General features: G+C 47.5%; 1 protein-coding gene across 1 annotated transcript in view; it reads left to right on the top strand.

Moving 5' to 3' along the window:
- The window catches only part of VPS41 (VPS41 subunit of HOPS complex), a 308457-nt gene that overhangs the window by 1032 nt on the left and 281612 nt on the right, over window positions 1–25813 (top strand). The window contains exon 2 of the mRNA XM_073678260.1: window positions 18629–18667. Within this exon, the coding sequence (XP_073534361.1) occupies window positions 18629–18667 (39 nt within the window). The remainder of the gene's footprint in view (window positions 1–18628; window positions 18668–25813) is intronic.

The following is a 25813-nucleotide window of genomic DNA, read 5'->3' as shown; positions in this document are numbered from 1 at the left end:
ACAGGAAAGTTAGTGAAAAGAAATACAAATGAGGAATCGGCCTTATGTACAGGCCAAAGTGGGGTTCTGGATTCCACCAGTCTGTGGGTCTAGGTCCTTGGATCATTATCTGATTTATGCTGACGACTCTGGCCGAAGATCGCAACGTGTTGGTGCCACATCCCAGCACAATGCACATGAATGAAGCACACAAGAAGCAGCGACACATGGCGGTCTCTTCTGTGCGGCTCCAGTCTAAGTCTTTTTTAAATTTGTTTGCATCCTTATAACATTTGGCATTATTAGTAAAATACTGCAGAGGCCAGAAAGTACCAAGCGGGCATTGGGGAATGTGCCCTTCATATACACCTTGGTGCCTGTTACAGGCCTCCATAGGGTACAGCTCGCTGATGGCACAGGAGCGTTCCTGAACACCGTCAGGACCCCTGGTATAGCAGTGCTGCAACCTATTTGCGGTCCCCAAAAAGCACATGTGTTTCTTAGTAGCTACATAGGAGCTTGTTTCTATGGCTCCTTATGTGTTTGTGACTCGCCCCCTGGGCCGTGTGGGGAACCCGGAACCGGGCCTTTTGTGGGATGCTGGGGGTTGTAGTCACCGTGGCGATGACCCGGTCCCGTGGCTCAAGGTGGTCAAACCAATGGCAGTCAATTAATATGGTTTTCATTAATTTCAAATGTCCGACTACGCCACCCGTGGATTGCGGTCAGGATGAACCGCCGCTGCAGGGCAGACCGCTGGGGCTGGTGTTGGTGAGCAGCACAGGAATGGTATAACTCCCCACGGGAGAAGTGTAGCCCCAGGGTAGTGTAGGTGGATGATGGGGGTGATGGTGCGCAGGAATAATGACTCAGAGTCTCTGTAATGCAGTCCAGGATCTTTACTCACAGTTCGTTATTCCACGCTACTCCGGCCAGCTGTAACTTCCCGCGTCGCACCATGTTCACCAGGTGAGGGGGCTCGGCCAACTCTCAGATAATTTTGGAGCGCTTCGCAGGACCCCCTTTGTGTGTCCTTCCTCTGGCCTGTCATACCCCACCAGTGACCACGCTTCTGTCCGGCTGCTTCGGGCCTTCTCTGGGTAAACCTCGGCGCCAGTTTACCTGACCCTATGTGGTGCCTTCCTAGCGGGTGTAGTGAGGGGCTGTACCATATGAAATGTCACAGCCTCCGGTTTCTAGTTGAGGGTAGTTCCCCGCCTCCACTAGTTTCGGGGACCGGTCTCCCCCTTGGCCTGACCCCTCTACTCAGGTAGATGCGGGCGTATTGTGGCTACCAGCCGGTCCACACCCCTGGGGTCCCTTCTTTCCTCTGTGTTCCTGGAGCCTCCTCCGCTCTTCTTCATTCCTTTTCCCCAACTCTCTCTCTCCTTTCAGTGCTGACTGTGCCTCGCAGGCTAGACCCGCGTCCGGAGCAGAGCTCCACAGAGTCCTGCTCTGTCACATCTTCTCTCTGACTGAACTGAACCGACTTCTCTCTGAACTAAAATGGTGCCCACCTTTTGTACCTCCCTCTAGGTGTACCCAGGAACTGCTTCCTCCCTGCTCCTGCACTACAGGGTCCCCCCTTCCTCGGTGTTCCCTCCCCCCACTCCAGCCAGGGACAGGGACTGTCGTGCTCTACTTGGAGCATATCGGTCGCCCTGCCCCCCGGAAATGTGGTGTAATGCATGCAGGTGTAGGGGTCCTGATCCACACTCCATCCTTACCTGAGAGTGAGATATCGCACGTCTGGAAGAGATGCAATACCTCTGTAGCAATCGAGCCCCCAGGGTGCTACATTTGCATCTCTTCCGTTTTTTTATTTCCGTAAAGCATACAAACAGTCTGACAAGCCGTGTCCCTGCAGTCACATGGCCCCTATGTATACAAATATATTTTAAGTATTGTAGAACCCGTATGCTCATATTAACAGGTTAGGTACGTCCAAGGGGATGACAGATTCCCTTTAAAGTCAAATTATGCATGGAAAATGTCTGCAAGGTGTGGATGCCATCGTCTTAGCCTGTACTGTATTATGCTGTGGAGTTTCTGCACCAAAAATCCACTATGTGCATTCATCTTTAGTGTTCTTTGCTGATGCAAGTCTATAAACAGGTTTATACTAAGTAATCTGATAGCAGCATAATGTAGGAGCAGAGACCCTGGGTATAGCAATGTATCACTTACTAGGCTGTCTTTTGCTGTTTCAGTACAATCATTGTTTTATCAGCGGGAGATTATCACTAGAGAACAACTAGTTCAACCACTCCCCCAGCACTGATTAGCAGCTCTCTGTCACTACACAATGTACACAGAGCTGTGGTGCGGGCGGGTTATACACAGCTCAACATCTCAGCTCTGCTAGATCTGCAGCAGGGAAAACTGTGACTATGATAACTGCTGCACCCAGTAAACTAAATGATATATTGCTGGTCTCTGTCCCTACATTATGCTGATGTCAGATTATATAGCAAACACCTGCTGACAGATTCCCTTTAATGACTTAAAAAGGACTGTACGCTTGTGAGCAGGGTCCTCACTCCTTTTAATATCTGAGTTATGCTTATTTGGTAATGTATTTTTGTCTGTTCAAGCCCCCCCCCCCCAAAATTGTAAAGTGCTGCGGAATATGTTGGTGGTATAAAAATAAAAATTATTATTATAGCTGGTAGACCCCAAGGCCATTATTTGATCTCAGATTGCCATGGAAACCATGAGAACCACACAATCATAATTTCGGGGTGCCGATGGAATTAAAAAGTGAGCCCACTACTTCTGTTTACCGTCTATATGCCACTATTGCTATTAACAGCAGCATCTAGGGGATTAAACAGCTGTGATAGTGTCAGCTATAGCACACAGCTGACAGCTGCTGCGTTTTCAACCATCGGGGGCTGCTATTCTATTATTTCTCAGATCAATAAAAGGCATATTTTCGGTCATTAGGGGTTACTATATATAATTACATTTTTAAATGTTGCTGTATATGACGCGCCCCTGGGCCTGCTGTGTCGCGTAGCGTCTCGCGCACGGGGGCTTACCCGGAACCGGATCAGATGAGGGTTGTAGTCTCCGAGTGGCGGGGACCCGGTCCGTGCCCAGGGGGTCAGACTCAGTGTGTGGCAGTCTTGATAGATGTTATTTGAGTGTCGACTACGCCACCCGTTGATTTGCAGCTATGGAGCTGCCGCTGCAGGGCAGACCGCTGAGGCCGGTGTAGAATTGTGCAGCATGATAGTATAACCCCCAACGGGAGGGGTATGGCCTCAGGGCAGCCGACGTGGAAGATGGGGGTAGCAGGAACCACTCAGAGACGGTGCGGTGTAATTCAGGGTCTTTACTGGTAACGATAGACCCTCCCGGAGTACTTGCTAGCGAACGGGGCCTGGTCAGTCCTTGAGCAGATGGGATCTCCCCTGGCCAGGCGGAGTTGTAGGCCTCCCAAACTGACTGTACTCTTCTGGCTACCTTGCTAGAAGCGGATATAAGTAGCCCACGTCCCTGAGTGTACCGTGTGGTGCTCACCCGTATGGCCGGTGACTCGGGGCCTTCTATTGGCTTCCGCTCCACGATGGCGGTGCTGGTCCCACACGTGTGACCGTGCCTTCGGGTTTCTGGGCCTGAGGACCTGAAATCCCCTGCCGGTCGGCTTCTGCTGCTGGGTAAGAGTTAGTCCCCACAGCCTCGGACGCCGGGTCCGGTAAGAAAGCTTCTCAGTCAGGGCGAGCTCTGCAGCTGCCAGCCCCTGTCTCGTAGTAGTATTGCTCCCACTGAGCTCCAGCTGTTTCTTCCTATGACTGTCTCTTGTCTCTACTCTCCTTGACTCCTAACCCTGCTTCAGCCCCGGGTTTATATAGGGGAAGTTCTTCCCCTCCCAAGACTGGGCAGGAGGTGTGGCATGCACAGGATCCCTGACCAAAGGACCTCCCACCTGCTCTCAGACATAACATCTCTATCACTGTGGCAACCAGACCCCTGGGGTTTCACATTCCCCCCTAGTGAAATTTAGTACTCCGGGACTAAACATATTTTAGAAAAACATAACAAGATAAAAACAATAATAATACAATAAGAAAAACATATAAAGATGGTTACGGCATGTCCGTAACCGGGTGCAGTCTTTGAAGAAAAGCAAGGTGTCCATTTCACCAAAACAGGGAGACGTAACCAGGTAGGGGTTTGTCCTACCCCGAGTCCTTAACAGTCTTTAGTCCGTCCTGGGTTGCGCTCCAACTATGTACAAGGATTCCCGGTAAATCCACCAAGGACTCCTACAAATAACTAGAAACACAAAATTATACACAAGCAACAATACACAGGTAAACATAAATAAAACAATTTATACACTTCAAATCCTCCACCGTGCGGGTAACTGGCCTCTAGTGGCCCTAGTGGACCTACGGAGCTGACTGCCTAGCCCTGAACTACAGGGTGTAGGAGCTGTCAAGGGTAAACTGGGCAGCTGTCTACCGGCTCTTTGGCTCACTAGGGATATGGCAGGCTCACTGCAAGCAGAGGGTTGATTCTCCTGGTCTGCGGGTGTGGGGTCTTCTGCCTCCTGGACCGGTTGTTCTTCCAGCTCTACCTGTTGCTCCGTAGGTGCTTGGGATGCTGGTTGGAGGAAGGTGAGTACGGGTACCACAACTGCACCATTGACTTGAGTCCAAGACCGAGGGAAGTCCCCGAGCACAGTACTAACCATATCTTCCCTTTCCTCTACGGGTCGATGGTCTTCTTGTTCCTCTTCAGGGTTCCTCAGTTGTTCGGGACACTTCTTCAGGTGGTCCCGGGATACAATAGCTGTGGTTTCCCCTCCGTCTTTACTGATGGTACAAACCTTCGGGTTCTCGTGGCTTGAGGGCAGTACGGTGTACGGGTCCTTTTCCCACTGGTCGTCCAACTTGTGGAGCCGTCTCTTCCTCTTCAAGACCTGCTCTCCGGGTACCAGGGGAACAGCGAGAGCATACTGGTTGTAAGTTTTCTCTTGTCTTTCCCTAGCCTGACAGAGACTTCGCTCCACGCTCTCCTGTACTCTCCGGTACTGCTGCTGCCTCTCCGTGTCCCAGTCTGTTTCTGGTGAAGTGTCCTCGGGTGTCAGGACTCCCATTTCCAGGTCAACAGGTAACTTACCAGGTCTTGCCCTCATTAGGTAAGCCGGGGTACAGTTGGCGGAACCTACCGGGATGTGGTTGTATAGGTCCACCAGATCGGGCAACTTCTCAGGCCACAGACTGCGTTCTTCCAGGGGCAACGTTTTCAAAAGATCCATTACCACCTGGTTCATTTTCTCACAAAGTCCATTAGTTTGCGGATGGTAGGGTGTCGTCCTTATCTTCCGGCAGCCATACAGATTGCAGAATTCCTGGAAGACCTCCGCTTCAAAGGCAGGTCCCTGGTCCGTCAGCACTTGGTCCGGGTACCCGTGTGGACGGCAAAAGTGCTGCTGGAAGGCTCTAGCTGCTGTTTGAGCCGTTAAGTCCTTGACGGGGACGACAACCAAGAACCGGGAGTAATGATCCACGATGGTTAACGCGTAGACGTAGCCACTTCTGCTTGGGGTCAGTTTTACATGATCCAAGGCTACCAGTTCCAACGGTTGCCGGGTGACGATGGACTGCAGGGGAGTCTTCTGGCTGGCACGGTCCTTCCTTCTCAGGTTGCACGGGCCACAGTCTCTGCACCACTTCTCAATGGTTCCCCTCATGCCTACCCAGTGGAATCGCTCGCGCAGCAGGAACTCCAGCTTCTTCCACCCGAAGTGTCCAGCTCCGTCGTGGTATGCCTCCATCACCATGGCTGCGTCTCTTCGTGGCACCACTACTTGCCAGAGTAGTTCATGCGTCCGGGAGTTAACCATTCTGCGGCACAACTTCCCCTTGTAAAGGAACAGTCGACTCTTCTCTGCCCATAGTTGTTTGGCTTCCTCCGGAGCGTCTGGTTCAAGGCAAGCCTCCGGGCGAGTCAGCATCTCCTTCACCAGTCGGACGGCAGGGTCGCTGTCTTGCGTTTCCGCCCAGTTGTAGTGAGGTAAGGGGTTCAACGTAGCAGCCTGCTTACTCCTTACCCGGTGGGAATACTGGATAGTCCCATGACGGTGGAACGCAGGGAGTTCAACTTCTTCCAGTCCCTCCGGATCTTCTCCTTCGTCCGGCAGGTTGGGCATCCTGGACAGGGCATCCGCGTTGGTATTGGAGCGTCCGGCCCGGTATTTGATTGTGAACTCGTAGTTGGACAGACGGGCCATCCACCTCTGCTCCAGGGCACCGAGTCTTGCCGTGTCCAGGTGTGTCAACGGGTTGTTATCCGTGTACACGGTGAACCGGGAAGAAGCGAGGTAATGCTTAAAGCGCTCGGTGACTGCCCATACTACGGCCAGGAACTCTAGCTTAAATGAGCTGTAATTCTCGGGGTTCCTTTCGGTGGGTCGCAGTTTTCGGCTGGCGTAGGCGATTACTCGTTCCTTCCCCTGCTGGATCTGGGACAGTACGGCTCCTAGCCCGATGTTACTGGCGTCGGTGTAGAGGATAAAGGGCTGGCTATAATCCGGGTACGCCAGGATTTCGTCCCCCGTGAGGGCCATCTTCAGCTGGCGGAAGGACTCTTCTTCCAACTCCTCCCATTTGAAGGGCGGCTTCTGGTTCTTGGCCTTCCGGGACTGGCCTATCAGGAGGTCCTGCATAGGTGCTGCCTTTTTGGTGAAACCGGGAATAAACCTTCGGTAGTAGCCTACCAACCCGAGGAACTGCCGCACTTCTTTTACGCTGGAGGGGCTTGGCCATTCCTTAATTGCGGTGATCTTATCAGGGTCGGGAGCCACTCCGTCAGCGCTCACCACGTGTCCCAGGTACTGCACCTTTGGTTTCAGGAGGTGACACTTGGAGGGTTTCACCTTTAGGCCGTAACTCGCCAGAGCTTCGAACACTTCCGCCAGGTGTTTCAGGTGGTCCTCATACGTCTTGGAATATACGATGACATCGTCCAGGTACAACAAGACCGTCTCGAAGTTTCTGTGGCCCAGACAACACTCCATTAGTCGTTGGAAGGTTCCTGGCGCGTTGCAGAGTCCGAACGGCATGCAGGTGAACTCGCTAAGTCCCATCGGGGTGGTGAATGCGGTCTTCTCCCGGTCCGCCTCTGCTACAGGAACCTGCCAGTACCCGCTAGTGAGATCCAAGGTAGAGAAGAAGTTAGCAGATCTTAAAGCAGCCAATGACTCCTCTATCCTTGGTAAGGGGTACGCATCCTTGTGTGTGATACGGTTGATTTTCCGGTAATCTACACACATCCTCATGGTGTTGTCTTTTTTTCTGACTAAGACTAGTGGAGCTGCCCAGGGGCTACAGCTATCCCTGATCACCCCAGCCTCCTTCATGTCTCTAAGCATCCCCTTGGCATGTTGGTAGTGGGCAGGGGGTACGGGTCGATACCTCTCTTTTATAGGAGGATGGTCTCCCGTGGGGATGTGGTGTTCTACCCCCTTGACTCGCCCGAAGTCTAACGGGTGTTTACTGAACACTCTCTCGTACTCCTGAACCACCCGATAGACTCCTTGTTTCTGGTGTGAGGGAGTGGAGTCAGTACCCAGATGTAGTTGCTGACACCAGTCCTCCATGTTTTTCTTAGAGCCGTTACCTTCCTCCGGGTGAGATGGAGGCAAGGGTTCCACAGATTGTATAGAATTTTGGTTAATGGTATATAATTTGGCTAGCGTGGCATACCGGGGCAGGTACACTTCCCTCTCCCCGATATTTATTATGCGAACGGGCACCCTCCCATGGCGTACATCAACCACCCCCCGTGCTGTCAAAATGGTGGGCCTACTGTCTGAGTAAACTGGTTCTACCATTGCCTGGTAATCCCTACCTCTCAGACCAATAGCTGCCCGGCACTAAATCATCATTTCACTTTTTGGGGGCATGGCAATAGGAAAAGGGTCACACATTCTTACGCTACCAATCTCACCGCCGGAGAGTTCCACCTGTTGCCGTCGCATCAGTGCCCGGATCTCTTTCTGGAGCACCCGCTGCTCGCCGGAGCTGGCGTTCTTGGCAACCTGCTGTAAAAGGAAAATCACCTCTGCAAGACAATTTTCAATTACATTAGTTCCTAGAGTTATTTTTGGGTGACTCTCATGTTTGTCAATATCTACAATGATCAGTCCCTGTGCTGCCAGTTCGACTCTACCGATTTTGATGGTCACCTCTTTAAATCCGATCTGTGGCACGGGCTGGCCATTGCTGGCGATGATACTCAAGTCGTCGTCAGGGTAGCGGGTAATATCCGAGTCATTCCAGTACTGCTTAAAGAGCACGTACGGGATGGTGGTGACCTGCGACCCGGTGTCCAGTAGGGCACTCATGGGAATGCCATCCAGTACCACCGGCAAGACTGGACGTCCTCCCACATATCTGTTCGATGGGCCTGGTGATCTTTTTCCTGGGGGTTGGCCCTCTACCCCAGGTTGTGCCCGTTTAAAGAACAGTACCTTGCCATATGTCCGGGTTGATTGCAGCGGCGGCAGATGGGTCGTCCGTCCTCGCTGTATCGGTCACTGGGTCTTCCTCTGGCCGGTGGGGTCCTCCTTGGTCGACGCCACGGGATGTCCTCCGGTCCGGATGCCAGCTGGATCTTCCCTGGGGTGGAAACCTGTAAAGACTGCACAGTTCGGGTTAGCGCAGCAACGCTCTTAGCTAGCTCTTGGACCTGATGGTGTAGGTCTGGAGCCGGGTCATTGTCCAAAGCCTGCGCATCAGCTCCCACAGACCCTGCCGACAAGGGCGCCGCCTCCTGGTGGTAAGTAATAGCTGGGCGCCTGTGGGTCATAACGCCACCCGGTGCCGGTTCTCGGAGCACCCGGATCTGTCCTTGAACTGTGCAAAGCCCAGATGGGGATCCTGTAAGGCCATCGCCCGCAACTGGGTTCGGTGGGCATTACAATACAGTCCCTCTAGAAATTGTTCAGTCAACAGCCTGTCCTCGTTTCCCACTCCATCAGGGTCGGTCTGCTTAATGGCCCTCAGGGCCTCTTGTAGGTTTAGTGCATAGTCCCTTATACTCTCATGCGCTCGCTGCTTGCACCCGTAGAATCTAAGCTTTATCTCGGCTGAGGTGCGGGTATCAAAGGTATCCTTCAGCCGGGTTAGTATCCCTGCGACAGTCTTCCTCCCAGGTGGCCAGGATTTTACTTCCCTTTTAGCTGCCCCGGTTAGTTGGGCCACCAGGATGCTCACTTTTTGCTCTTCTGTGAGGGGGTACACCTGGAAGAGGCTATCCAGCTTTTCTCTAAAGTCATGCAGGGTATGTGACTCCCCTGAGTACTGGGGTAGCCAAGCTGCTCCCGGGATATAGGGCATGGTGAAGGGCATAAATGCAGCAGCGGTGGCGCTGGCGGGGGTTGAGGCAGTGAAGCTCTCCTCCGTATCCGACATCTTCCTCCCCCCTAGTGGACCGTGGCCTACCTTGCGATGATCCTGTTCCGTAGGCCGCGGCTCCGCAGTAGATCGTCAGGGTTGAGGACCTTCCGTCGCGCTCCAGTGACGTCGGCGTCTGCTGGGCTCCTTCCAGGACCTTACGCAACGTCCGGACGTGAGGCGGGGCTTCAGTTCTCGCGCGCTTTCGAAGTCCACGCCCCTCTTCTTCCCGCGCGGCGTCCTCAAGATGGCGTCCAATGGCGGGAAAACTCCACGGATGGCGGGAAGAAGGCCGAAGATGGCGCCGGATGGCGGGAAAACTTCGCGGATGGCGGGAAGAAGGCAGAAGATGGCGCCGGATGGCGGGAAACCTCACCACTGGTAAGTTTGAACAGTCTTTGCTTTTCAGGCACGCAGTACCCGGTGGTTGCGGGCACGTGATCCTGCCGACTACGCCAAAGTTGACGCGCCCCTGGGCCTGCTGTGTCGCGTAGCGTCTCGCGCACGGGGGCTTACCCGGAACCGGATCAGATGAGGGTTGTAGTCTCCGAGTGGCGGGGACCCGGTCCGTGCCCAGGGGGTCAGACTCAGTGTGTGGCAGTCTTGATAGATGTTATTTGAGTGTCGACTACGCCACCCGTTGATTTGCAGCTATGGAGCTGCCGCTGCAGGGCAGACCGCTGAGGCCGGTGTAGAATTGTGCAGCGTGATAGTATAACCCCCAACGGGAGGGGTATGGCCTCAGGGCAGCCGACGTGGAAGATGGGGGTAGCAGGAACCACTCAGAGACGGTGCGGTGTAATTCAGGGTCTTTACTGGTAACGATAGACCCTCCCGGAGTACTTGCTAGCGAACGGGGCCTGGTCAGTCCTTGAGCAGATGGGATCTCCCCTGGCCAGGCGGAGTTGTAGGCCTCCCAAACTGACTGTACTCTTCTGGCTACCTTGCTAGAAGCGGATATAAGTAGCCCACGTCCCTGAGTGTACCGTGTGGTGCTCACCCGTATGGCCGGTGACTCGGGGCCTTCTATTGGCTTCCGCTCCACGATGGCGGTGCTGGTCCCACACGTGTGACCGTGCCTTCGGGTTTCTGGGCCTGAGGACCTGAAATCCCCTGCCGGTCAGCTTCTGCTGCTGGGTAAGAGTTAGTCCCCACAGCCTCGGACGCCGGGTCCGGTAAGAAAGCTTCTCAGTCAGGGCGAGCTCTGCAGCTGCCAGCCCCTGTCTCGTAGTAGTATTGCTCCCACTGAGCTCCAGCTGTTTCTTCCTATGACTGTCTCTTGTCTCTACTCTCCTTGACTCCTAACCCTGCTTCAGCCCCGGGTTTATATAGGGGAAGTTCTTCCCCTCCCAAGACTGGGCAGGAGGTGTGGCATGCACAGGATCCCTGACCAAAGGACCTCCCACCTGCTCTCAGACATAACATCTCTATCACTGTGGCAACCAGACCCCTGGGGTGTCACATATATTGTAGAGGTTTCCCATGAAGTTGGCAGTAACGGTGGACCTCAGCAGGACCTCATGATCGCGCCACAAGGGGTTGATGGGAGCTGGTGAGCTTGTACGTTGGCTGCTGCTCCATTTAAGTGCCACTGTCAGAGATTGACAGTGGCTTCTAAGTGGTTAACAGCAGCGATGGCATCTCAGCTCTGCTCGCTGCTGTTAGATACAGAAACCAGCTATGTACATAGCCAGCATTCTGAGCCCCCTGCACACACGGTGACCCTAGTACAGACATACAGTGTTCTACACAGTCTAAAACTTCCCAAACCTCTACCTCCCTGGCTCCAACCCCCTCCCTGCCCCACAATTCTCTGCTTGACTGACAGTTCACTTTATTGACTACACAGGCAGAGGCTTGGGAAGTGCTTTTACACACCCAGAGCACTAAAGCCTCGTGTGATTTTTTTTTTTTTTTTTCAACCTGTAAGCAAAAGATTACATCAGTGAAGCTATGGAAGACCTTAACTTTGAGAGCCACATGCCCATATGTACAATTTGAGGGAGTGAATTCTGCTGATAGATTCACTGTAAAGGGGTTTTTCCTGTTTAAGAAAAGTGGACCCCAAATGCTTTTATATACAGTATGTAAGATAACAAAGTGAGCAGGTACTTGCCCTCTCCGGGTTTAGCGCGGTCTGTCTGCCTCTTCTTCAGGCTCAGTGTCTTGGCTGTATCAGTGACGTCTTGTTGTCAGCATGCTTCGCCATTGCAGATAATCACTGAGCTCAACAATTAGCTCAAACCACTGAGCCCAGTGATTGGCTGCAGCGGTGACATCACATCAAGAGCTAACATTACTGTTGCAGCCTATCACTGAGTGAAAACACTGAAACTGGAGAAGCTGTGGCGAGCCCACACTAAACCCCCCGGGGCGGTTGAGTACCTGCTCTTTTTGTTATGCATAAAGCTTTTGTGGTCTACATTTCCTAGGTAATTATTGATCTGGACTTGTTTAGATCATTTCCTTCTGCAGGGCTGAGTTTACCTCATCCGCCAACGCTCTGATTCTATAGTTTACCTTGAAAATTCTACCAAACATATGTCATCACGAATTAAAGAAATGTCACCCGTCAGAAATCCCAGGTTGGCAAGTAAAGTGTTAATTATATTTACTGCAAAGTCAAGTCCAGCAATACCTTAACATGGCCAGTCCATTCCTCCGAAATATGCATTTGAATTGATAAGCATATGAGGCTGAAGAGATTTTGTAGGTCTGAAGCCTCTGTCACTCCAGCTCTATTCCATTCCCAGTGCCGTCTCCTCTTGTTGCTGGACTGAAACTTATTCTAATGAGAGACAATGAGTGATAGAGTGATAATCCAAAATTTTAAATCAAAATCATTAAGTTTTATTACAACAATAAATATAGACAAGTGGGAATAATATAAAATTAAAACAAAAAGAGAGCACAGGGTCCACAGACCACATACAGGTATGGGGATAGCTACAGAAAAAATATTGAAAAAAATGCCACAGGAGTACGAACATATGCAGGTACCCAAACTAGACAATCATCCTGCACATACTGTGAACATTATTCCACATAGTGCACAAAACAGTAGTGACAACTATATCTAGGCTGTATAGCAGAGGCACAATAGTGAATGAAATCAAAAGAGAAGGCAGCTTACCCATGAGTCACCCGTGTGGACCCACGCACAATAGCAGCCCCAACGCGAGTTTCGTGTGGGCTTCTTCGGGGGGAAACCTCTATTCTGTATGACTTCAGGTGAAGGAGTCATCAGTTAAGCTGGAGAAGGAGACTGCATTGGCTGGGGGATAGAGCAGGATAGACCTGGAATGACCGGCATCAGATCTACAGTAGCTCTTCTGCCTCATTTGCATATCAGTTCTAACACTAATTTCTCAGTAATGGAAGAACAGACTTGCCATGTAAAGGTATTGCTGGACTTGTCTTTGAAAGAGCTATGTGCGCATATAAAACTGTTGGAGTGTGAAATCCTGCTGACAGATTCCTTTTAATGGTGGAGTAACCAGTCATACTGCTTAAGGATGGATTTATTTTCTCACAATTTTTTTTTTAATTTAATTAAGTTAAGTTGTCTCACATTTTATTTAAAATCAGGAAACTTTTCTATTTTATCATTTGTAACAATAGGGGCAGATCCATACTATTTTATCCTAGTTCTTTGTAGTAAGCATATTGTGCCACGCTGCGTTTCAAAGGACCTCTTTTTAAAGTAGTTATTATCACTGATTATGGTGGTTACTTTTCAATAGATTTAGGGTCAGGTACTTTATTTTAATGAAACGTGGTAAAGTCTCAAGATCAATGTAATGTCATTCACATATATCTTTTTAAAGTGTTCCATTTTGTACATAACATGTGACAGCCATTGACCTAACCATTCAGCTTTTGTTTTCCTACCATCGGTGAATGTGAAGCATTGAGAATGAATACATTTGTGCGCGATTTCATTCCTTGTATGGGTCTGATGGCCTACTTGGCTCCACTGACCTCTCGTTATTGTCAGAAACATAGCATTACTCTGTCTACCGGTCTCAAATGTTCCGGGCTGTTCTCAGTTTGCTGTGCTGTGTTTGATCTGTGCTACATGAATATCCTGCTTGCGTTAGACATTGGAATAAACATTTTTTTTCCCTTCAAATGGAAACGGCGAAAGCTTAATGCAGTGAAGATTAAGGTATCCTTTCTTCAGGGGGAATATCTGCTTTCCCTGTGGAATTGTTAACGTTGCAATATTGCACATTTTGGTGTGCTCTTCACTCGCCTGGCTTTTTTGTTAGTGCATCATGCACTTTTATTCAGCAACATCATAGCTTTTAAATGTAATGGACCACATTATCTAATAGGACAAGTACCCATCAAATGCATTTTTTCGCTAATGCACTTTATCTGACATATTTCTCTATTTAAAGATCCTGAATAGCCTTATAATCTGAGTTTGCAATACACTGAAAGCCAGCCACCCACCTTCCCTTATCCTTTTAACGAGCATCTTAAAATTTACCATACATTAATAGGTTTTGGAAGTTGAGAAAACTGCAGAAGAAACTTATTTTTTATGTGGTTACTTTGAAGAGAAGTCTCTAGTGACCCATATATTTCTGGCCTGATTATTGGCTTTCTTCCCCTATTAGTTCTGTTTCACAATGGCCTATTGTGTGTTGTAAGAAAACAAGAAACAGACATGGCGTTTGTGCTACTGAAAAATTCTTTATTCAGAGCGACGTTTACATTAACAACTTCACTTAAGTGCTCACCCAGCTTCCACCAGAGCTTGCTAATGTTTGGCGTGCACGGGCTCCTCCGTGGCTTTGGACACATGGGCTAGCAGTCCAGCACACTCGTAAAATCCAAATTTTATTATTGGTCAATCTATTAAAAATTGGCAAACACAGCCGTTGGTTGATATAAAGGAATGCCACCATGTGACGCGTTTTGGACTACACTAGTTTTTTGTTTGAAACGCGTCTCATGGTGGTATTTCTTTTACATCAATCACTCTGTGTATCAATTTTTAATAGCTTGATCTATAATAAAGTTGAAATTTTATGGTTATGCTGGACCCATATGTTATTGAAGATAATACAGGTGTCTGCTGCAACTTGACTGTGTAAGTTATTTTAATGTCTGTTTTGGTACAACCCTAAATAGGACAGATGACAATCTTTCACTGGTTTGACTGCACAGTCTTTTTATATGGGGACAACAGTGTCTGTTAATACTGTACTTCAAGGAATTGTCCAGTGGATAAAAAATAAATTTAAAAGGGCTCAGAGATGTAGATAGAGATATGTATATATATATCTAATAAAGTTGATACTAGCCATTTTTGCTTTTGATCCAACATCTATCCAGTCCCCACTGGTCTCTCAGGACTCTTCTTGGTCTTATTCTGACACATTTCCCCCGGCTCCTACACTGTGCATCCTGAGGGCTGTGGTGACGTAGGACACAGCCTGCTGCGTGATTTGTAGAGCCGGGGGTAATGGATGGTCCCCCCTCCCTCCAGCGGTGTGATAACATGATTATTGGGATGATTAGTCTGGAGAAAGAAACGCTCCCACAAATGGTCACCCATTACGTAGCATATCGCCACCGCAGTTATGAAATAAATTTTAGGCATATGAAGAAATCAATAAGACAATAAAATGGGTGTGATAGGAAGGGTATAAAAGTAGCAATAAATATATGGTGGCGGTTTCAGGTGCCTCGAGAAGGTGTCCCGTTAACGACCATTTTTGTCATTCACTCTGCATTTTGTTTATTAATAAAAATATACTATTAACACTTCTGTTTCTTAAAGCATTCTTACTCCGCAGCATCTTTTCCACACTGGCTTAAAGCTATTGCGCAGTATTGTGTGTGAGTCCTTGTGTATGTATGCATATATATAATACACACACACACACACACACACAGCCTTTATTTTATAGATATAACCTTGGTGACAGTGGAGAGGAACTACCTACCTATTCACATTTTCTTTGCATTGAATCGGATTTGTATGTTTTCTATGCTGGATATAGTTGGGTTTGTTGGTAGCAAACCTCGGTATTGTATATGTTAGTGTCTAGGTCAGTAGCTAGCCTCCTTTTTCTTCATCACGGCACATTCATAGTCTTTGTTTCTCAATAGGTAGGTCAAGAACTGCTTACACTCTCTGTCAGCATCTCGGTGTAACATTTTATTGCTCTTGATCACTATAAATAGCTTAAGTAAATCTTCATTTTGCTGACCTCCTGAAGAAGGCTCCACGTCAGCAAATTTTCTTTCAATGGATTCATGAAGAATTACTGGTCACTTTCCTCGTATAGTTTTATTATTTCAGAAAATGTGTCAGCCATTGTGTGCAAAACACTTCCTATAACTTTTGTGTAGTAACCTTTATTGTCCAGAGGTAAATCTGTTGTTTGAGGTCTGGTGTCTGGGTTTATGGAACAAACATTTATGCTGGGTTTATTACAATAATGCTAACTTGAAAGCTTAAAAAAAGGAAACCACCTGTTAGTGTTGTTATTGTATATTCCAGTTCCCCAAGTAAAGCAGATTATGTGGCATTTATATTACCCAGACAGTCATTATTGTGCAGGACTGTCGTTTATAACTTTCTATTTGTGAATATTAATCATTTCTGCCTGATTCAATAGATTTGAAATAATAAAGCGCAGATACTGTACTTTTTACACTTGAAACCAGAAGTTTACATACACTATATAACAAGACACATATACATGTTTTTCTCAATATCTGACATGAAATCAGAATAAACCTTTCCCTTTTTAGGTCAATTAGGATTACCATAATTTTTAATATTTGCCAAATGCCAGAATAATGAGAGAGAGAGAGAGAATGTTTTAAGGCATTTTTATTACTTAATGCAAGGTCAAAAGTTTACATACATTTCATCAGTATTTAGTACCATTGCCCTTAAACTGAATGACTTGGGTCAGACATTTGGGATATCCTTCCACAAGCTTCTCACAATAGTTGGTCGGAATTTGGGCCCATTCCTCCTGACAAAACTGGTGTAACTGATCCAGGTTTGTAGGTCGCCTTGCTCGCACCTGCCTTTTCAGCTTTGCCCATAAATTTTCAATAGAATTGAGATCAGGGCTTTGTGATGACAATTCCAAAACATTGACTTTGTTATCCTTAAGCCACTTTACCATTTTGGCAGTATGCTTCGGGTCATTGTCCATTTGAAAGAGTCATTTCCGCCCAAGCTTGAGGCCTGATAGCAGTCAACTGAATCCCAAGTATGCAGTGGATCATAAATGGCTTACCCAATGCCATACATTACTGGTCAAAAGTTTGGATACACCTGCTCCTGCAATGGTTTTCCTTATTATTGGAATGTGCACATTGCAGATTCAGATTGAGGGCAGTAAAACCACAAATTAATACAAGTAAAAGATGTGAAACAAAGCACGATATGTTCACCCTTAGATTTTTCAAAGAACCCCGCTTTACACATTCTTGGAATTCTCTCAGATAGCTTCATCAGATAGCCGTGTGAAACTGCTTCCAATGAACAGTCATGCTTCTCCATGAGCTCATTTGTGGAATTTCCTGCCTTCAGAAAGTGTTTGTGACCACCATTTGTGACCACCATTTGTGTCCATACAGCGCTTAACCTTATTCCACAACTATTCTAAGCCAGAATATGCCAAGAACCACTCAATACTCCATCATTACTTTAAAGAGGTTGTCTACAACAATTAACATTGCCCCCAGAGATTTAAATTGTGTCAACAAGTCTTTTTGTAATTTAACTTGCTTGTTCTTTATTGCCTGTGAGCGGCTCTATCGCTAGCGACGCTATAGCTTCAGCCGGAGCTTGACGTGACATCAGAAGATGTTAGAGCCGGCTGAAGATGGGGGTCACGTGATGCCTGGTGAGCGGCCAGCAATAGCGCCACTCACAGGCAATAAAGAACACGCAAGATATTTACAAAAAGACTCGTTGCCACAATTTAAATCCATGGGGGCAATGTTAATAGTAGTGGACAACCTCTTTAATACATGAAGGTCAGTAAATTTCTAAAACCTTACAGGTATCCTCAAGTGCAATCTTGAAAATCATCTGTTGCTATAATGAAAGTGACCCTCATGAGGACTGCCCCAGGAAAGGAAGACCAAGAATTACCTCTGTTGCAGCTGTTCATCAGAGTTACCAGCCTCAGAAACCACAAACTGACAGCATCTCAGATAACAGCCCTCATAAATGATACACAGACAGTAAGTAGCAGACACATCTCAAGAACAGTTGGTCAGAGGAGACTGCAAGAACAAGCCTTTATGTTCAAATTGCTGTAAAGAAGCCGCTACTGAGGACTGTAAACTATGTAGTAAAGCGACAAGCTCGGCTGTATGTGGAGGTAGACACAGGACACTGACTCTTTAAATTTTGGGTTATTTCAGCATCATAAACTACCCTGGAATCCAAAAAGAAAAAATACAGCCCGTTCAGCTAAAGTGCCAAAACAAAATACAAAATTGCAGCACAGTCTGTACATTGGCCAAGGTCTGGCCACTCAGGATTAGGCACACACTGTTCCCCAGATACTGAACACACCTGAGTGTAAAAGCTGGCTACTTAAAGCCCAGACCACTCCCTGGATTGGCGATATGGTGGATGACGTCCCGCCCTGGACTTTGTTATCCACTAAAAACATGCCTTTGGAAACCTGAGCTGTTAACCCTCTCTGCACTTAATGCGCAGGAGAAACTTGCATGTTCCACATCACTGAGGCTAACTGCCCCAGTGAAACATATCTCCCTTCCGACACACTACCAGTGACTTTGTCACAACGCGGAGACTTGTTTGGACCAAGCAACACAATGACTGTAAATTAGATTAGTTGAAATCTATACTGTGCTTTGACGAGTCAAAATTTGACACTTTTGATACTATACGCCATGTGTTTGTCCTTCATGAATGTGGTGCCTTAACTGAATCTATAATGTGCACATTTCATTAAGATCAAGGAAAACCATTGCATCAACAGGTGTGTCCAAACTTTTGACTGCTTTCTTAAGATATTCTAAAGGTTACTTTCACATTTTTAAGTGGAAATTTTTTTTAGAGAGGATAAATTAATTTATGATTAGTATTATTGTTACAAATGGAGAAAAAATGTCTTTTGTTGAAAACCAGAAAGGGTTACGTGCTTTGGGATTTATTACAATAAAACAAAATAATTTGCTGGTCTTCTACTAAAGTACTTTTTTCACTTTTATCTCCATAGGATGTGATGTCTCATGAGGAATCCACAGAGGAATCTGAGGTGAGTGCTTTATAAATTTCAGTGTGTTACTTCCATTTTAATCCCTTGGTGACGGAGCTAATTTTGACCTTAACCGGTTCCCGACCGCCCACTGTAGATAAACGTCGGCGCTTGCTGGGCTCTGTGCAGCGCCGACGTTTAAAAACGGTGGGTGGTCTCGCAGCGCTCAGGACCCCCAGGGTCCTGCAAGCGCTGCGATTTCGGTGCAGAGCGTTAGCTCTGACAGGGGACATCATCGGGACCTGATTGGATCAGGTCCCAGTGATGTTAACCCTTTGCTATGTTCTATATGCCGCTATCTATAGTGATCGCGGCATATAGAAGATAGACAGAGGAGAGGGGGTCGTCTTACTTACCTCTCCGACGACCCCTGATACCTTCCAGGACCTGGGGTTGCTATGGCAGCTGGAGGTCACATGACCGCCTCCAGATCTGCCATATATGGTGTCCTGCCTGGCTCAGCCTGCAGCTGAAGCCTGGCAGGAGACTCTGACTGTGAAACAGCGAAGATCTCATGTAATGTATTACATTACATGAGATCAGTGATCAGAAAAATAAAAATTAATGTACCATACAGGGACTAAGTAAAAATGTAAAAAAAAAAGTTTTTAAACTGTTAAAAAAAAAAATCACAAAATAAATAAAAATATATAAATAAAATATTAAACCAATAAATCCGTATATTTTTACAAAACCCAAAAAAGTACACATATTTGGTATCGCCGCGTCCGAAACAACCCGAGCTATAAAACTGTCACACTAATTAACTCCTTCTGTGCACACCGTAATAAAAATAAATAAAAAACGGAGCAAAAAATATGCTTTTTCATCATATCGCCAAACAAAAAGTGGAAAAAAATGCGATCAAAAAGCAAAATAGAAATAAAAATGGTACCGCTGAAAACGTCATCTTGTTCCGCAAAAAAAAGCCGCCATACAGCTCCATCAGCCGAAAAATAAAAAAGTTATAGCGCTCAGAATAAAGCAATGCAAAAAAAATATTTTTTTCTATAAAATTGTTTTATTGTGTAAAAGCGCCAAAACATTAAAAAAAATACAGTAAGTGTAGTATCGCTGTAAATGTACTGACCCGAAGAATAACGCTGCCTGATCACTTTTACCACACGCAGAACGTCATAAAAAAAACCTCAAAAACCAATTCCTGAATTGTTGGTTTTTGTTAATTTTACCTCCCAAAAAACGGAATAGAAAGCGATCAAAAAATGTCACGTACCCAAAAATGGTACCAATAAAAATGTCAACTCGTCCTGCAAAAAACAAGCCATCACATGACTCTGTCGGCCGAAATATGAAAAAATTATAGCTCTCAAAATATGGTGAACCCGATATAAATCTGGTATCTCTGTAATCGCACCGACCCGAAGAATAAAGTAATCTAATCAGTTATATCACACTAGGAATGGCATAAAAAATAAATAAAACCAATTCTTCACCTGCTACTGATTTGTTTATTATGTCTCCCAAAGATCGCAGTAAGGCTCTGCCCACATTTATCCTGCGCTCTGCGCTGAGCGCTTACACCAGAGTTTCCGTGTAAAGCTCTGAAATACATGATTCAGCCGGAACCCATGACAGAAGATTGCCTGTAATGAGGCAGATATAGGCCACTGTGGATGCCGTCTAGCCTGGGATCCCACGGTGTCATTTGTTTTAGGCGTGCATAAAAGTGCGGTTGGCCACAGTTTTGTGCACTTCTGAAAAAAAGGACACCGCTAAACAGAGGCCAGACGGAGTCCAGAGTAACTCTGCTGCCTCATTACAGTGAATGGATCCCGCAGGGGTTTCATCTGAATTACATCACTTGGAAATTTAGATGGAAACCCCGATGTAAGTGCTCAGCCTAGAGCGCCGGATAAATGTTACGTAAAATGTTCCCAATAAAAGCTTCAACTCAGTCCCCAAAAAAAGCTAGTCCCCACTCAGGTCTGTCATCTGTTAAAAATATAAGGGACTTCCAAGTTACTGGTAGCAGAAAGGCTCTGGAAAAGCGAAATGGCCCTTGCCCCCCAAAAGAAATTCAGAAAATTTTGTGCTCCCAAATCCAAATGCCTATTCTACAATAATTTGTTCTCCAATTGTCAAATAGCACTCCGTCCCCCCCCAGATCTCGCCGTATGGCTGAGTGGTACGATACAGCCACATATGGGGTATTGCCACTTTTAGAAGAAATTGTGTGACAAATTTCGGCACCATTTTTACCCATTGCTCTGTGTGAAAATGTAAAATCTGAGGGTAAAACATTTTTTTGTGGTAAAATATAATTATGCTTTTTTCACTGCCCAATGGTATAAATTTAAAAATTAGATGAATTCCTTGAGAGGTGTAGTTTACAAAATGGGGTCACTTGTGGGGGTTTCTGCTGTTTCGGCATGTCAGCGACTCTTCAAATGTGACATGGTGTCTGCAGCCTATCCCAGCCAACATAGCGCTCCTTTCTCTTCCGAACCCTGCCGTACACCAAAGCAGTGGTTTTCCCCCACATATGGGGTATCGGCGTACTCAGGAGAAATTGCACAACAAATTTCATGGTGCAATTTTTCCTATTACCCTTATGATAATGCAAAATTAGGGAATGAAAAACATTTTTTGTGGGAAAAATGTGAAAATTTTATTTTTACGGCTCAATATTATAAACTTCTGTGAAGCTGCTGGGGGTGCAAGGTGCTCACCACACATCTAGATAAGTTCCCTAAGGGGTCTAGTTCCCAAAATGGTGGCACTTGTGGGGGGTTTCCACTGTTTAGGCACATCAGGGGCTCCCCAAATGCAACATGGCGTCCGCTAATTATTCAAACAAATTTTACATTCAAAAACTAAAATGGCGCTCCTTCCCTTTCAAACCTTGCCGTGCGCCCAAACAGTGGTTTGCCTCCACATATGGGGTATCAGCGTGGGAGAAATTGCACAACAAATTTCATGGTGCAATTTTTCCTATTACTCTTATGATAATGCAAAATTAAGGGATGAAAAATGTTTTTGTGGGAAAAATGTGAAGATTTTATTTTTACAGCTCAATATTATAAACTTCTGTGAAGCACCTTGGGGTTCAAGGTGCTCACCACACATCTAGATAAGTTCCCTAAGGTGTCTAGTTTCCAAAATGGTGTCACTTGTGGGGGGTTTCCACTGTTTATGTGTCACGGGTGTGTCGCCACGAAGATCGTCACGATTACACAGCCTGACTTCTCGCAGCTGACTTTTTGGTGCTTTGTGTTTTTCGGCAGTGAGGGAGTTAATTCTCTCTCTCTCTGTGCTAGACGAGGTCCAGCCTCGCCCAGCTGCAATCAATGCTGCTGTAGTGAGACTCCTTCAAATGCCTGCTGGTCTGTTAGGGAAGTGTCGGTGAAAGCATTTCATGCAGACTAACAGAGCGGATCGTGGTATTTGGAGTTTCAGAGATAAGTGTATTCGGAGAGTTTTTTCCCTTCCTCGCTTTATCATTTATCTCCTTTCCCGTTGGTGTTCCCTCTGTTGTAGTTGTGTAGTTTTTGTATGCAAGGTGGTTTTGGTTTTTCCCTTGTACTGTCTCGTTCGTCTAAGTACTGTGTGTGGGCATATTATTACTTGTCCCCTTTTGTTGTGATCGGGGTCCTTCTCAGGACTAGATTACTTAGGTGCAGGGATCCTCAGGAGGTAGGGGTTACGCTGGCGGCCTGGACCTCTGTACCTTTAACAGTACCTCCAGGTTGAGGGATTAGTCAGGGCCCCAGCTTAGGGTCAGCTTAGGCCCCCTACCTCCAGTATACAGAGACAGCGTGACATTTTCACCGACCACTTAGTTTTTCTCCAGCTACCATGGATCCAGTAGCCGGTCTAGCTCGGCAGTTGCAGAGTTTGTCCATGGAGCTGGCGGACGTTAGGTCCAAGGTTTTGTATCCTCAGGAGCAAGCCGGACCAGAACCTAAAGTAGCTCTCCCTGACAGGTTCACTGGGGGGCGGGACAAGTTTTTTGTTTTCCGGGAGGCATGCAAGTTGTACTTTCGGCTGCGGCCTCGGTCATCGGGGAGTGAAGAACAAAGGGTGGGAATTGTCATCTCGCTCCTACAAGGGGACCCACAATCTTGGGCGTTCTCTCTTCCCCCGGGCTCCCCGGCTCTCCAGTCAGTGGATAGGTTTTTCGCTGCTCTGGGACTCGTATATGATGACCCAGATCGGATCTCCCTTGCTGAGTCTAAGTTACGTAGGATTCAGCAGGGAGATCGTCCGGCGGAGGAATTCTGTTCGGAGTTCCGTAGGTGGGCCACGGACACCCAGTGGAATGACCCGGCTCTTAGGAGCCAGTTTTGTCAAGGTTTATCCGACAAATTACAGGATGTGTTGGCACAGTATGACTCTCCCGCGTCACTGGAAGCCGCTATGGCCCTTGCTATTCGCGTTGACAGACGGCTTCGGGAGAGGTGCGGGATAACTCTACCCCCTGTGATGACTCCACCTCCTACAAGGTCCCCTCATATGGTGGTTCCCCTGGTCAGTCCAGAGGAGCCTATGCAATTAGGAGGGACATCATTTCGAGGGAGGGGACCGGTGGTGCGCCATAAGACAGGAAGGTGTTTCTTCTGCGGGAGAAAGGGACATTTTATTGGGGGGTGTCCATCCCGTCCCTTGCAGAGTGAAGAGTCGTCGGAAAACTGTTGATCCCAGGTTGTGTGGTGGACGGCAATCTGGGAGTAGGTATTTCGTCCCTAGGTTCGTCTCAGTTTCTCGTACCGGCGGAGGTGGTGGTGGGTACGAGAACTGAGAGGATATCTGTTCTTCTGGATAGTGGGGCCGGGGCTAATCTGGTTGATGCTCGGTTTGCCCGGGTTCAAGGTATGCGATTGAGTGAGTTGGCTAAACCCATCCCCATATTCTCGATCCATGCCAGGCCTCTCGGTCAGGGAAGTTTTTTGCAAGCTGTGCATGACGTAAAACTTCAAGTGGGGGCGATACATAAAGAACTGTTGTCTTGCTACGTGTTGGAGGGTCTTCCCACTCCTATAGTGTTGGGCCTTCCTTGGTTAACTAAGCATAACCCGGTTATTAATTGGCAAACCAGAGAGATAAGCCAATGGAGTAAATTCTGTAATAAAAACTGCATGAACACGGTCATCGGTGCGGTTACTCCTTGGGTCTTACCTCCATTTCTGGCGGACTTTGAGGATGTATTCTCGGAGAAAGGGTGTCAGGGAACTACCTCCTCATCGCGAGTATGACTGTTCTGTAAAACTGCTCCCTGAGGCCAAGTTACCTAAAGCTAGGTTGTATAACCTTTCTGGTCCTGAGAGGCAGGCCATGAAGGATTATATTTCAGAAAGTCTGGCTAAGGGGCATATTAGACCTTCATCTTCACCGGTGGCTGCGGGGTTCTTCTTTGCTAAGAAGAAAGATGGAGGCCTACGCCCTTGCCTGGATTTCCGTGAACTTAATCGGATTACGGTCCGAGATCCGTATCCGCTCCCATTTATTCCCGATCTCTTTAATCAGATCGTGGGCGCCAAATGGTTCTCTAAGTTGGATCTCAGGGGGGCGTACAATCTGATTAGGATGAAGGAGGGGGATGAGTGGAAGACGGCGTTTAACACTCCGGAGGGGCATTATGAGAACCTTGTCATGCCATTCGGTCTGACTAATGCCCTGGCGGTGTTCCAACACTTTGTTAATGACATTTTTCGCCGCCTGGTGGGACAGTTTGTTGTCATATATCTGGATGATATCTTAATTTACTCGCCGGATCTGGTGTCTCATCAGGAGCACGTTAGGCAGGTGTTACAGATCTTGCGGGATAATAAACTGTATGCCAAATGGGAAAAGTGTGTGTTCGCCGTACAGGAACTCCAGTTTTTAGGCTTCCTGGTTTCAGCGTCCGGTTTTCGTATGGACCCTGGGAAAGTGCGGGCAGTTCTTGAGTGGGATCGGCCAGAGAATCTTAAGGCACTACAACGTTTCCTGGGGTTTGCTAATTATTACCGGAAGTTCATTCGTAATTTCTCGTCCATGGTTAAGCCTCTCACAGACATGACTAAAAAGGGGACGGATTTTTCTAGGTGGTCTGACAAGGCTTGTCAAGCATTCTCCTCCTTGAAAAAATGTTTTGCCTCGGCACCCATACTCATTCAACCTGATGCGTCACAGCCATTCATTGTAGAGGTAGACGCTTCCGAGGTAGGGGTGGGAGCAGTATTGTCACAAGGTTCGTCCCCTGGTAAGTGGCATCTGTGCGCCTTTTTCTCTAAAAAATTGTCGTCCGCTGAGAGGAATTACGATGTCGGCAATAGGGAACTCTTGGCCATTAAGTTAGCTTTTGAGGAGTGGCGCCATTTTTTGGAGGGGGCAGTCCATCCGGTCACCGTTATCACCGATCACAAGAACCTGCTATATCTGGAGTCCGCGAAACGTCTGAATCCCAGACAAGCTAGGTGGTCATTGTTTTTTACCAGGTTTAATTTTGTCGTTACATATCGTCCTGGGTCAAAAAATGTAAAGGCGGATGCCTTATCTCGTAGTTTCCCTGGGGCCGGGAATACGGACGACCCGATTCCTATCCTTCAGGAGGGGGTGGTGGTTTCGGCAGTATGCTCTGAGCTGGAGGAGGAGGTATTGGAGGCTCAGGGGGACGCCCCTGTTGGACCTCCGGGGAGACTGTTTGTTCCAGATCAGTTGCGACAAAAGGTGATCGAGGCACACCATAACTCAGTTTTTGCAGGACACCCGGGGAGTAAAGCAACTGTGGATCTCCTCTCGCGTCGGTTTTGGTGGCCTAACTTACATAAGGAGGTGGTAACTTTTGTCGCGTCCTGTGGGGTTTGTGCGCGCTCTAAGACCTCACATACCCATCCGTCTGGGGCCCTCTTACCTTTGAAGATCCCGGAGCGTCCTTGGACTCATCTGTCTATGGACTTTATTACGGACCTCCCTCCGTCTTCGGGTAAAACGGTCATACTCGTTGTAGTGGACAGGTTCAGCAAGATGGCACATTTTATCGCTCTTCCTGCTCTCCCTAATGCTAAAACTCTTGCGCAGGTGTTCATTGGGGAGATTGTGAGGCTTCACGGGGTACCCTCCGAGGTGGTGTCTGATCGGGGGTCTCAGTTTGTGTCCAAGTTCTGGAAGGCGTTTTGTGCACGGCGGGGGATGCATTCGTCGTTC

This window comes from Phyllobates terribilis, unplaced genomic scaffold (assembly GCF_046119375.1).
Source record: "Phyllobates terribilis strain yellow unplaced genomic scaffold, ASM4611937v1 Scaffold_4__5_contigs__length_816908805, whole genome shotgun sequence".
Taxonomy (NCBI): domain Eukaryota; kingdom Metazoa; phylum Chordata; class Amphibia; order Anura; family Dendrobatidae; genus Phyllobates; species Phyllobates terribilis.
Note: the sequence above shows the minus strand (reverse complement) of the source record. Positions and strands in the feature narration are given on the sequence as shown.